We start from the raw sequence: 12500 nt of genomic DNA, 5'->3' as shown, positions 1-12500 counted from the left end.
ACTTAAACTGCAGGTGGTGTAATATCAAGGCCTTGGAGGGAAGGGTGAGTGGCATAATATTACATCTAAGTATCTGGCACATGAAATTATGCCTGCCCAAGAGGATTGCTTTACTACTCTATGCCCGCCATCGAGGAATTAAGGCAAATGTCTTGCCTTGCCCAAACCCTTCATGACTGATTCGTCTTAGCATATTTAACTTGACTACTTAGGGTTTCTTAGATACATTTTTTTGTAAGGTATATAATGGTTAATGGTTGAAACAAATAAATGGCTAGACATCAAAGGTCAAACAAAGGTTCTCTTGTAAGGAGGAGAAAAGGGGATAGATATCTGAGGAGCAGAGGAAGAGGAGGGTGTAAGAGAAGATATGGTAGGAGAAGGTGGAGTGAAACGTTCAGATTGCCTGGTGCGACAGGTAAAGTGAGGAGGAGGAGGGGTAGGCATCATGGAAGTGGTAGAGATAGGATTAACTGTATTTAGACTGGAAAATGAATTTGACTGGAGAAGAGGGGGGATGGAGGTAGGATAGTTCAAGGTAGAGGTAAAAGATACTGGGGGAGATGCTGAGACATCTTGAGAAAATGGGAGAGGAGTAGAGTGAAGGACAGTTTTGAATACCTAGAGAAAGAAAAATCTCGTCACTGTGCTTTCTGTCTGGCCTCGCGTAGAGTGAGGCCTAACTTGAATCTGAAAACTGCTACCTCACATGCAAAGTTATAGGCAGGCAGCTCCTATAAAATATATTATGGGAGTCACCACAATTGGCATATGTAAGTGAGTGAGCAGAGCCATTTGAACGGTCATGAACAGGTTGGGCACACAGAGTAAACAGATTGTGGAGCTACACTGTTTGGCTGGGTGGTCAAAACCCCATTTCTGACACTGACAAAGAAGGGTTCAATATGGTCTGACATAGCAAGACACTCCACCACTATAAACTTCATGGGTTTGGTCATATCTACAGAAGCTAATCTTGGCAATATTAATATGGGACTTACACTGGTCTCTGGGAGGAATAGTGTAATACTGTACTGCCACTGCATCATAATCAACAGGCAAGTAAGTTATTTTCACAGTCTGACCAGTTCTTGTTGTAGATAGGACAATCAGTCTGGAAGACGGAAACAGTTCCAGTACAAGTATTAAGAGAGGAATGAGATTCGGCGGGAATGGGTTTGCCAGTGAGGTCATTTAGGGTTGATAGTGCACGAGCTTTGGACTTAGATGTAATTGTGACAAGGTGTGAGTGACTGCAAAGTTGGGGATCCAGATACATTCCAGATACTGGAGGAGACAGATTATATTGCCTGTTTCTTCCTCCTCTCACATCCCTCGTGTTCCAAATAATCAATCATGCCATGTCATAGCATGTTCTCTGCCTTCCTTGGCTTCTGTTTCCTTAGAAGATTCCTGGTAAAAAATCAAATCTACTCTAAAAAGACATCTTACATAATATAATACATAAACTAATTTCCATTTAATTGTTGTTTGTGTCTGGTATCAAATCAAATATTTTAATTAGCTTAAATTATAAACAGGGCTATATATGTGAATGTGTAATTCTTTGAAAGTCTGACAGTATTTAACAATAATCAGTTCCCTTACTTCTTATTAGTATAGCAAATACTCAATCTTTACAAAACATTTTCCCTTTTGTAATTTATAACCACTCCAATTTTCTTCCCTATCATGTACTAAGCAACATTAAATGTATTCAGTTCTTGAATATATAGGTTAATACTAAGTAGAAGTAAAGTTATGATCTCTCATTTATGAAGCTTGTTGAATCCACAAAACCATCTTTTACAACCTGAAGAAGCACACCTCGTCTATTATGTTCCATATTACGTGCAATGTATACAAAATTGAAGATATGATGATAAAGATACATGAAAAACATACCAAGTGCTATTTATGCTTCTACTCTTAAACAGTAGCCCAAAGACTGTACTATTCCCATGAACATGAGATAGTTATTGTTGTAACATGTTTACAGATACATGAAACCTACAATGATATCAGTATAATTTACTCTTTTCTGATATGTCCTGCTTCTCAACATTCTTGTGAAGACAAATCTGTTTCTGACGGGAATGACTACCTAGGAATTTACTCCTATCTTAAAGAACAGATTTAGTTCTTGTGTTTTTCAAAGGCACAGTTGTATTATAAGAATGTTTTATTATGATTAAATATTTCATAAACTAACAGCATACATATTTACATAATCAACATTTACAAAATGTCTGCACTAAGTACATACTTCATGATTTACAAACACATTTTATACATAAAACAAATGATTTGTTCATAAATAACTTCTGCCAGTACCAGTAATAAAAGCAATAAAGCCTATTCTGAGCTATTAACTTTGGCCAAGTTACACAATCTGAATTCGGATTACTTCTTTGGAATCAGTCATAGAGGTTCATTCTAGTGCTTGTAACTTCATTGATAATTTCAATACACAAGGAAGTGATAGACTTAAAACCAAACAAAGAAATCTAATCAGAATCCCAGTACTAATGCACATTCCTTTTTGTTCCTTTCTGCTCACAACCGAAATTCCCTTTAGGATATCAGTCTGCGCGACTTCAGCATCCTCTCTAGCCGTGCAATCTTGCTCATCTCGTGCTCTGGGCTTGAGTTGGCTGTTGAGCTGACCACAGGTGAGGCTTGGCTGGGTGGGATTTGTGCTGCTACTTGGCTGCTGCTGCCTGGTGAAACTTGTGCTCGGTGAGGAGATTCTGTTGAATTTCCGAGGGTCCGTTGTCGGTAGAGCTCTAGCACTGAGGCACGGTCCTTTACACCTCTCATCTCTAGTACCTGTCAGGTGTGAATTTAACAATTACAGGTTGAAGCAGGAAAAAAATCTCTCTATGGTTTTGTCTACGATTTTGTCACTATCTACCTGTTTATATGTCCATTTAAAAATAAATTATGAATTCTGGCTACTGTCACTGAAAAATATATGTCAAAATTTGGACCCAGCCCTATAACAAATCTATGGGGACAGAAACACACTATAACTCTATTGAAAAAGCACCTAAAGACAAGTTCAAAGGCTACTAATTTAGAGATAATAACATTAACCATTTAAAGGATAACAATGGTTATCCCTTGCTGTGTACATCACTTATTTACAATAACTGTTCGCCTGCTTAAAATCAAATTTCTTTCCAACAGTCCCTGACATAAAATCAGCCTTTGTGAATTTTTTTTTTTTTTTTTGTAAAGCTGAACATGGATAAGTGCTGCACTTAACAATAGTGTCCTGAGGTGTCACCCAACATCTGTGATTATTTGTCATGATGTGAAAGCACGTCCCCCATGTCCAATGGGTTAAAAAAGATAACCTGTACTGCACATGAAGATGTCACACAATGTTCATAACAAAATAGAGAAAGTGACATGTCCTTTTCCTGTCACAGTCTAACAATTGACACATTAAATGCTTTATCCTCCAGTATTCCTTCTTGTCACAAAATTCTGCTATTGGTTGTATATGCTCCTGTCCTGGAATTTTATTGTATAGTCCAAAGTTCAACAAACAGAACTGGCTGGCAATGCAAACCTTTTATCATGCATTGTACATATATTGCTCTTACATATATTTCTAATTATGCTGCATATAGTAATTCAGCATACTAACATACATAAAAAAAATGTAACTTTTAATTAGATACATATAAGGATATAAAAAGTTGATAAATAAATATCTTATATCAACTAAAAAGAATAAAACCCTGCTTACCTTCTGGAAGTCTGCAATTGTTGCGTCAGGTAGTAAACGGATGAACTTATCAACAAGGTCATTGTGAGTTGCATATTCACCCATCACAACCTGCAAGGTAAAATTTCTATGAAATAAAATTTGAAAGAGAGTTATTCCATTTCTATTTCATTTATTTTAAATGATTTTACTGTGTTCAGAATTGATAAACACAATAGAAATAAATAAATATATAAAATTAGGTTTCCAGTTAAACTTTCTATCTATGAGAGAAACATAACTTACGTAGGAAATAAATCACAAACGCCATATCTTTTCATGTAGTTTAGTAACTACTTTCTCTACACATTTTCAATGCCCCATCATTTCTCCGAGTGTCTTACTAGTATCAATTCCTTATACCCAATTCTAATAACGTCAGATATATCTTCAGATCTCTTCTCCCTCCTTAAATTAATCAAGGTAAATGGTGTAGCAAATCAAAGTGCATCGTGGATTTCACTTATCACCCATCTTCAATATCTAATTTCATTTTAAAAGACAATCATGAGCCTCATTTATCTCCAATAACATTTTATTCCACTCCAGGATATTAGTCACTACACTATAACTCCATATACTTCTATCCAGAGGTATTTATATCATAATTCTGTCTTGGCTGCTGCTGACTCAGACCTACCTGCAGTACCAATTCTGCTCGTGCCATTCCTCTGCCAACCATTCGCGTGTATGTCTGGGGAGGGTCACGCCGCATCTGCACATGATGGTAACTTTGAAAATTGTGACATCTTACCAATATCTATATGAATTACAACACATACACAAAAATTGGTTGAAAGTTAAACCACATGCAAAATGTCAGATCTTTAAAAAAATGTAGTCTTTCTGTATAAACAAACAAAAGGTATTACCTGCAATGCTACAACAGGTAACTGTAACATGACAGCCTTAAGTGCATGGCAGTCAAGAAGTAACTGCTCACACCCAACGCTATTAATTGGACGGCACTTGTATACCTGTAGGCAAAGAGACTTGAATGAAATTTATAAACAGAAAAACATTATTATATGAGGACACTATTTGATGGAAAAATTACTTACCCCTAGATCTCATTAAGTTCAGTCACAATCAAATGCTGTAAAAACAATCTTCATTGTGCATTACATTGCTAAATGAGGGTCTATACATACCTGTTGGACAAATTTGTTCAGAATTGCAGCTGCTAACTTGTCACAAAATCTGCCGAAAGGAAAATTTTTTTTTACTTCCATCATGTCAACTAATATTATGTACTGATGGAAACATTACACTGGTAAGTACATTAAATATCAAAATAAACATGCTATCAAACATCTTCTAATATCATATAGATTATATCAAAGCAATAATTACACCAGATATTTAAAGAATCTGTCTAGTATAAACATGAGCCAACAATCTAGAAAACACCCAGACCTCAGTTGAGGTTAAATATTAATTCATCTACAAGTCACCTACCTTGTGAAGTATTTTCGGGAAGTGTGAAGGTTGTGCCGGATCAGAGGAATGGATGATGAAATGTGCTGGGAGATGGCTGTAACATAAGGGCTCTGGTCACCCGTCTGCTCCATCATCCAATTGATCTTGGTCATGGAGGATAGAGCAGGGTCACAAAGGCTCTCCTCGTGAGCCACAAGGAGGGCTATACACTGCAAATCCGAGACTCAGCATTAACAATTTCTATCAGGTTTCCATTTTAAAGATATTTCAGTTTAATATCAGTTATTTCTTTATTTAAGAAGTACAGACAGCATTATGATTTGTGTTAGGTAAATATATGGTACAGACATAAATAGTATTTATATTGAACTTCTTTGTTACTGCAGTGTAACTTAGTAAACCAATTAAACCTCTGATAATGATACTCTATTACATCATAGAAAAAGATAGTGAAGTTTGCTGAGTATAAATGGAACTAGAATTATTGAGACACCACACTCTTACTCTTTTAGTTCTTACATGTAGTTTAAGAGCCTGAGGTACATAATTTATTCATTTTTAATGATCTACATTCTCTCTTCTTCTGCATTTTCTTTACTTTCATTTCCTTCTCCATCCTACCTCCTCCTCTCCACTCTATTACACACCTGAGCCAGCACTGCATGGAACAAGTCCTGTTCATGGGTAAGGCTGATGGAGTGCACTAATGAAGGCAGACTTCTCTCCTTCAACTTGGCCTCCAACCTTCCTGTCATCTCTTCACAGTACTCAGCTGACACAAGCACTGAGCACACTCTTCGTACATCATCCTCACTCAGCTTTGGAGTGTCGCCTTCACGCCATAGTGTCTGGACCTTCACATTGTACATTGAGATATGTAGCATTGTTTATCAAACAAAAGATGACAAAATAAAGGACAAAATCTTTGTTTAATACAATAACATATCACCACATTCTACTGAGTATTATGAATATCTTACTTGTGCCAACACAGCAGTGAGCTCCTTCATGTTAATGTCCTTAGGCATTGGGATGTTTGCTCCAACCTTTGGAAGTGCTGCCCTAAGCACTTTGGTGCAGAATTCCCGCAGATGTTTCTGTAATACTTCAACCAATCCTCCCATACTCTCTCCAGGACCAAGGCGGAGAAATTCAACAAGGACATTCTATAACAAAACCAAAATCATTAATGAATGTATTTTAATTGATGCTGTCAAGTCATGATAATACTGATAATGACAAAAATATTAATGCCTTACTCTATATTCATAAATTTAAGCAAATAGTGTATATCAACCTACTTTGTATATGGTGAACAGCTCTCCACAGCAAGGTACAACATTAGATTCCTCTGCATCAATGTGTTCAAACTTGTAACTCTTCATATCATTGGCAAACTTCTCAATCTGTTCATTCAGTCTCCTGCAAAAGAAGTGTTCTGACTTAACCCAAAGAATCACATGGCATTTATTTTTCCTAACACACAAAGAATTTACCTTCACAATTGTTATTCATATATCATATTACTATTAAACATTGCCATTAGCATAACATACTTGTCCATGCTTTCTATATAAATCTTGAGGTAAGGCTGGAAGCAACGGCACACTGCTCCACTGAAGGGTGAAACTAGCGTCTCTACTGTGGATGCAGCCTCCTCGAATGGGTTTGTATTTTCTGTTTTGCTGGACTGCTCATCCTTGAAATAACAATAAAATTATATGGAAGGTAATCTCACATGAAAGTATCATTCTAAAAAAAAACAATAAAAAAACAATCATCATGCACATGCACGTGCACAGATATATCTAAAGTAATTCTTGTATATTCATCTTACCTCCACAAAAGGATTGGTAGACACGGACGACTTTGGGGTGCGGTCATGAGGCTGGAAGCTGGTGTATTTTCTCACAAGGAGGCTTTCAAGCTCAGACATGATCTGCAGGAAAAAAAGCATATTCCACTGAAACTTGTTCACTCTCACTTCCAATATATGTATCAGTTTTATGGTTTTGTAGATGATTTTATACTTATTGTTTTTAATTTCTCTAATTTTTCTCCTTTTCCCTTTCTTTCCTTGACCCCTTGGATCCAGTTGCTTCACAGCAATCACATGGACCAATATATGGATATTAGGCTTACATGAGCGACCACTCTAATGGGTGTGCTGCTTGTAGGTTGGGTGCACATGTATACCTGTGTGCAGTGATTCTATGCCTCCCCTTTGCCATGTTATTTTTTTCTTATGCATAAGCATTTTTAGCTTTTTTGCTGTTTTCAATACCCACATTTGTTATTTGATTTGCTTTATCTTGAAGGTAATAGACTATTTTCCTTGCATAGACAACATATCATCACTTCTAGGTAGTCCATAACTAAGTGCAATAAAAATAAAAATGTGTAACATTTTTTTTTTTGTAATATTCAGTTTCCTGTAACATAACCTACAGTGCCAGTCATGGCAGTCATGAATAGGATGCTCAGCATGGAAATGGAACTAGCGCTCTTCCAGTCATAGCTTAAAGACACCACATTCCTCACACTTTAATCGATGAGAATAATGCAAAAGCCCCTTCCTATACACCAAATAAGTCTAATCACCCTCCAAGAGGTTTGTGCACTCCTAGGAAGTGTTTTCTGTTCCCCGGTCTTCAGCCAAAATGCTAACAATGACAAGTTCGTGTCCCCCAGACCCGTAGCCAGAATTTCCCATAACACCATGTTCACATCACCTTCCCCTCTAGCCAAATTCTTTCTTGACGTGATGGAATTGTCATTAGGATTAATATCTCTTTCCAGTTATCACTGTCATACTGTCTATATGTATGTATGGGTCACTTTTTCACTTTAAAATAAGATAAAAATATACAAACCTTGTGAGCATGTAGCAATGTGCCAACATCAATGTCCTGTGGTCTCAACTCCATTGCATGAGACAGCTGAGATCTTGTGACCTCACAAAATGCTAGTGCTAAACGTGCTGGTACCTAAAATTAAAAGTAATCTTTTCAGAATACAGGAATCAAGTAAGAAGATAAACATGGAAATGTAGTATAGAATGTATACTTCCAACTTTCAATCCATAAATGTATAAACAAAGAACAATAATGGTCAAGAGAGAGAGAGAGAGAAAAAAAAAAAGAATCACAGATTGACCACACAGTGCAGAAACTGACTCTCAACTTAGTTTCAAAAGCAGTAAACCTGACACTACACACCTGCCAAGATGGAGGGAACATTGCAGCAAGGGTCTTCTCAAACTCCACCGCTGTTTTCAGGAGCCACTTGCGCCTTAGGTCTACCTTTGTTAACCAAGCATCACTCTCTCCTCCAGCAAAGAGCACTTCGTATTCAGCTAATTGTGTCTTGATGACATCCTCAATGATGGTTTTCCTGTGAAAGCAAAAAGATATGGTATCATGAAAATAAGTCACCTTATGGTTATGCTTTCTCCTCCTGCCCTCCCCTTTAGTGTGTGCCTGTGTATGTATTTTTGTGAACAGAATTTCTCAACCTTGCTTTGCTGCCCAGAAAACAAGTTAAAATGTAAAACATAACACCGTATGATGGGCACATGGGCAAGAATTGCTATTTCTTAAATAGTACATTAAATTTCTATTTCATAATTACTACATTCAATTCTTATTTCATAATCACTACAGTCATTCACATAAAAAGAAGTGGGAACAATGTCACAAGGTGTACGTTTCAGGGAGATATTGGGGAACAACAGGGGAGTGACTATGTCTGCTGAAGTTGTATATTCCCTATATTCCAATAATTCTTATCCTATACTTACTACATGTAATGACTTGTCAGACCAATGGCCATGACATTTTTGTAAGACTGGCTTAGGAAGAGAAGGGGACATAAGGATATGGAAGAATGGGGATGGATATAGAGAGGTAGTGAAGGAAGACTTTTGCAAAAAGTACCAGAATTACTTCCGAACTCTTCCTACCTCCTATTGACAGTGAAGAATATAGGAAAACTACTTGCTAGTTTTGAGAGGCTATATTTAATTAAAGCTTCCTAGAATGAACATCAAAAGTAAAAAAAATAAAATCAGATGAATGCCCCTGGACTTTCGGGGTTAAATCTTATTTCTATTAAGTATATGAAAGGAAGATGTCTTGAATATACTTCCAGTCTCAGTTGATAGCTGACTTCAGTAGGATAAGAAAATTATCTTATCAAATACTTACTTGACTTTGGGATCTAGTTCTGAAACCACAAGGCAGGCTTCTGCCAACTCCTTTGTTGGAGCAAAACGACGAGCATTTGGTCCATGAAAGGCTCTGTGGAAATCTTCCAAAATCTGCTTCTCAAGCTCTCCTCTGATTTGTTCAACCTGAAAATCATATCAAATATACAATGAATATAAATATATAAATAAAATGAGAAAAAAACTCTTCAGATGGGAAGAGTATATATGTGCAGAGCAATTGCCTTCCCAATCAGCAAGAAGCTGAACTTTAGGTAATCATATTATGAATTGGTTATTACTTATACTATCTTCATAAAAAATAATGAATATTACACATTTCAATTAAACTTCATTAATATAACTTAAAACTGCTTAGGAATTCAGATTCATAAATTTGCTGAAAGTCCTTGATGAATTTGAAAAATACTGGCTGTATTGCTCTCTCACCTGCCGGGCTAAGTCTGCCACTTGTGGAATGTGTTTATAACGATTGAGGTGTTCAAGGACATTCATCACTCCTTGCAACAGAGTTGCAATCTCTCCATATTCTCTTCTAGCCTTTAGTGCTCTGAAATTGTTAAAGATTACCAGCTAATCAAAAAACATTTGTGTATGAAGCTTTTTCTTATCAACTGATGTGCTTAAAACAAAGTTTTAAGAGAAGTTCTGGACTGACTCACTGAAAGACAATTTGACAGTGCAATTCCTACAACATTCTATTGTGAAGATTTAGGTATAACATTACCTTTTCATCCTTGATTAATAATTCACTGCAATTTTTTATGAATCTAATATTCATTCCTAAATTTTATCAACATTCACATACTGAGGACTGGAACAAAATGGAACATCAAGTGCTTTTCCATATGGCACAAACAATAAAAATTAAACCTGATAGGTCCTTACTTACTGTAATTTTTGAACTCCTTCTACTAACATCTGAAGGTGATTGAGTGTAGTGATAGAGGTCGTGAGATTCTTCTTGGCTGTGTCCAGCTGTTTTATGTCACGCGTAATCTCCTTTACTCTCTGCTCAGATTCTCCTGCTCTTTCCTGCACATTGTAATAGGTACTATATGAATGTTGGCTTTCCTAACTACAAATTATCCTAAATCTATCAGTGTTGGTATAAATTAACTGTATTGTTTGTTATATCTGCTAATGTAATATAATCCAAAGATTAAAGTTTAAGTCTACATAGGAGTATAGTTTTCATTCATCAGAACAAGATGTGCTACTGATAAATACTTCTTATAGCTATTAGTTATGATAATAAAATACACATCTATAAGTGAAAAACTATGTAAAAGATGATTCAGTAAGAAAATAGATCTAATAAACATTTGTGTATTATAAAAAACAGGCTTTTCAAATTGTAGCTTAACTTACCTTAATATCCTGGAAGCGTGCAAATAATTCCGCAATGGCCTCTTGTGCATTTAAAAGTGATGCTCTTCCATCCTATAATAAAACAAATAGTTAGGAAATGAAGGCAGTTAATAAACAAACAAACAAACAAAAAACACACATACTCTCTCTCTCTCTCTTGTATAATTGCCTTATATATATATATATATGATATGTTTATAAATTGGCATTTACTGGAAAGAAAGAAATTGGAGTATAAAAAAGTTAATACCTTATTTAATTTATTCCTTAAATCTGGACAATAAACCATAAAAATACTTGAAATGACAGCATTATCTTCAAAATTTAAATTTCTTTCCCTTTACCTGATCCACATTAGTTAGTGACCGGATGACAGTTCTGATCTGGTCATCCGTGGAAGTGATCTTCAGTCGCATCTCTTCCAACACATCATCTATGTGATGGAGTGATTGTTCTGCTGGAAAGCGGTTGTTGATGTATTCCACTGTATTGAACTCTGGTGAATCAAACGGGTCATCGCTGGGAAGAATCTGAAGGGAAGATATACTGCACATTGAGGATTTGGTAAAATATACAAACTGAGCATAGTTTCCTTAATACATACATATATAGAAATGGTAACTAAAGATATTCAACTTAAGAAATATTTTGAAACATTTAAAAATGTAAATTGCGCAATAAAATCAAATGCCAGTCTGTTGTTTTAATCGTAAGTGTACAAATGTCGTCAGCACACCTACAAGAACTGTCAAAATAAGGACTTTTCTCATAAATCTACCTCCTGACAAAATCTACTTTCAACTTGCTGTGATCTGTGATGGAAATCTTACAATCTTACTAATTAAAAAGATTCTGAATTGTTAAGCAACTGCCTTTGCCTCTGAGTCTGTGGAATGAAAAATTAATATGGCAAAAAAATTAAAGTTCTATCTTGGTAAAAAATATGTGGTAGAACTTTGTGAATTTGGCTAAAGTACTAATAGGCATGGAGGCTGCCATCAGCTAGTGGCTGTGTTAACCCATTGGACCTGGATTACTTTGTGGTCAGGTCATGGAAAAACTTGAGTCGAGGGGTGGGTGATGTGAACATGCCGTCAATCAGGCAAATTGGTCGTGGCCTGGATGATGTGAACTTGTCTCCATGAGTGAAGGCCATGGTGATAGAAAAGACTCGTCATTTGTGTCATATATCTCATTTTTTGGTAATTTTCAATTTTAAGTAATACAATATGCAGCACCGGTCACAGTGGCCAGGAATACGGTGTGCAGCATGGAAATGGCATCCTCCCTGGAGCCTGCGCTCTTCCAGTCACTGCTTACAGACATTACATTCCACGTTCATTTATCAATGGGAATAATGCTAAAGCCCCCTTCTAAGCGCCAAATGAATCAAATCACACTTCAAGAGCTTTGTGCACTTTTGGCGAGTCTTTTCCGTCACCCTGGCCTTTGCTCTTGATGATTTGTTCATGTCATCCGTACAGCTGCCCAAATTTTTCCTTGACATGATGGCAACATCATCTGGATCCAGGGGGTTAATATTGTAAGTACTAACTTCTTGAACACTAATCCAGTACTGGTAATTCTTTATGGTACAGATGCACTTGCCATAGACTAACCTAAGTCCCCACCTCCACATCACAAACTTTATTCATAAATGTAAGTTGCCATGGCTGGGGCAGGTTTGAT

The 12500-nt window shown here is 36.4% G+C and overlaps 1 protein-coding gene across 1 annotated transcript in view; it reads right to left on the bottom strand.

Annotated features, from left to right (window-relative positions):
- Positions 1 to 2164: 2164 nt before the first annotated feature.
- Vps53 (vacuolar protein sorting 53) overlaps positions 2165 to 12500 on the bottom strand; it is an 11387-nt gene continuing 1051 nt past the window's right edge. Inside the window, exons 2-19 of the mRNA XM_027381384.2 lie at positions 11156 to 11341; positions 10812 to 10883; positions 10333 to 10475; positions 9870 to 9990; positions 9421 to 9566; positions 8434 to 8608; positions 8089 to 8202; positions 7053 to 7154; positions 6772 to 6914; positions 6517 to 6637; positions 6196 to 6381; positions 5863 to 6069; positions 5234 to 5424; positions 4927 to 4975; positions 4648 to 4752; positions 4416 to 4490; positions 3758 to 3847; positions 2165 to 2829 (exon numbers count right to left, since the gene is read on the bottom strand). Coding sequence (XP_027237185.2) covers positions 2575 to 2829; positions 3758 to 3847; positions 4416 to 4490; positions 4648 to 4752; positions 4927 to 4975; positions 5234 to 5424; positions 5863 to 6069; positions 6196 to 6381; positions 6517 to 6637; positions 6772 to 6914; positions 7053 to 7154; positions 8089 to 8202; positions 8434 to 8608; positions 9421 to 9566; positions 9870 to 9990; positions 10333 to 10475; positions 10812 to 10883; positions 11156 to 11341 — 2481 coding nt within the window. The 3' untranslated portion in view covers positions 2165 to 2574. The remainder of the gene's footprint in view (positions 2830 to 3757; positions 3848 to 4415; positions 4491 to 4647; positions 4753 to 4926; positions 4976 to 5233; positions 5425 to 5862; positions 6070 to 6195; positions 6382 to 6516; positions 6638 to 6771; positions 6915 to 7052; positions 7155 to 8088; positions 8203 to 8433; positions 8609 to 9420; positions 9567 to 9869; positions 9991 to 10332; positions 10476 to 10811; positions 10884 to 11155; positions 11342 to 12500) is intronic.

Source organism: Penaeus vannamei, chromosome 15, assembly GCF_042767895.1.
Source record: "Penaeus vannamei isolate JL-2024 chromosome 15, ASM4276789v1, whole genome shotgun sequence".
NCBI lineage: Eukaryota > Metazoa > Arthropoda > Malacostraca > Decapoda > Penaeidae > Penaeus > Penaeus vannamei.
This window is presented reverse-complemented; position numbering and strand designations above follow the sequence as displayed.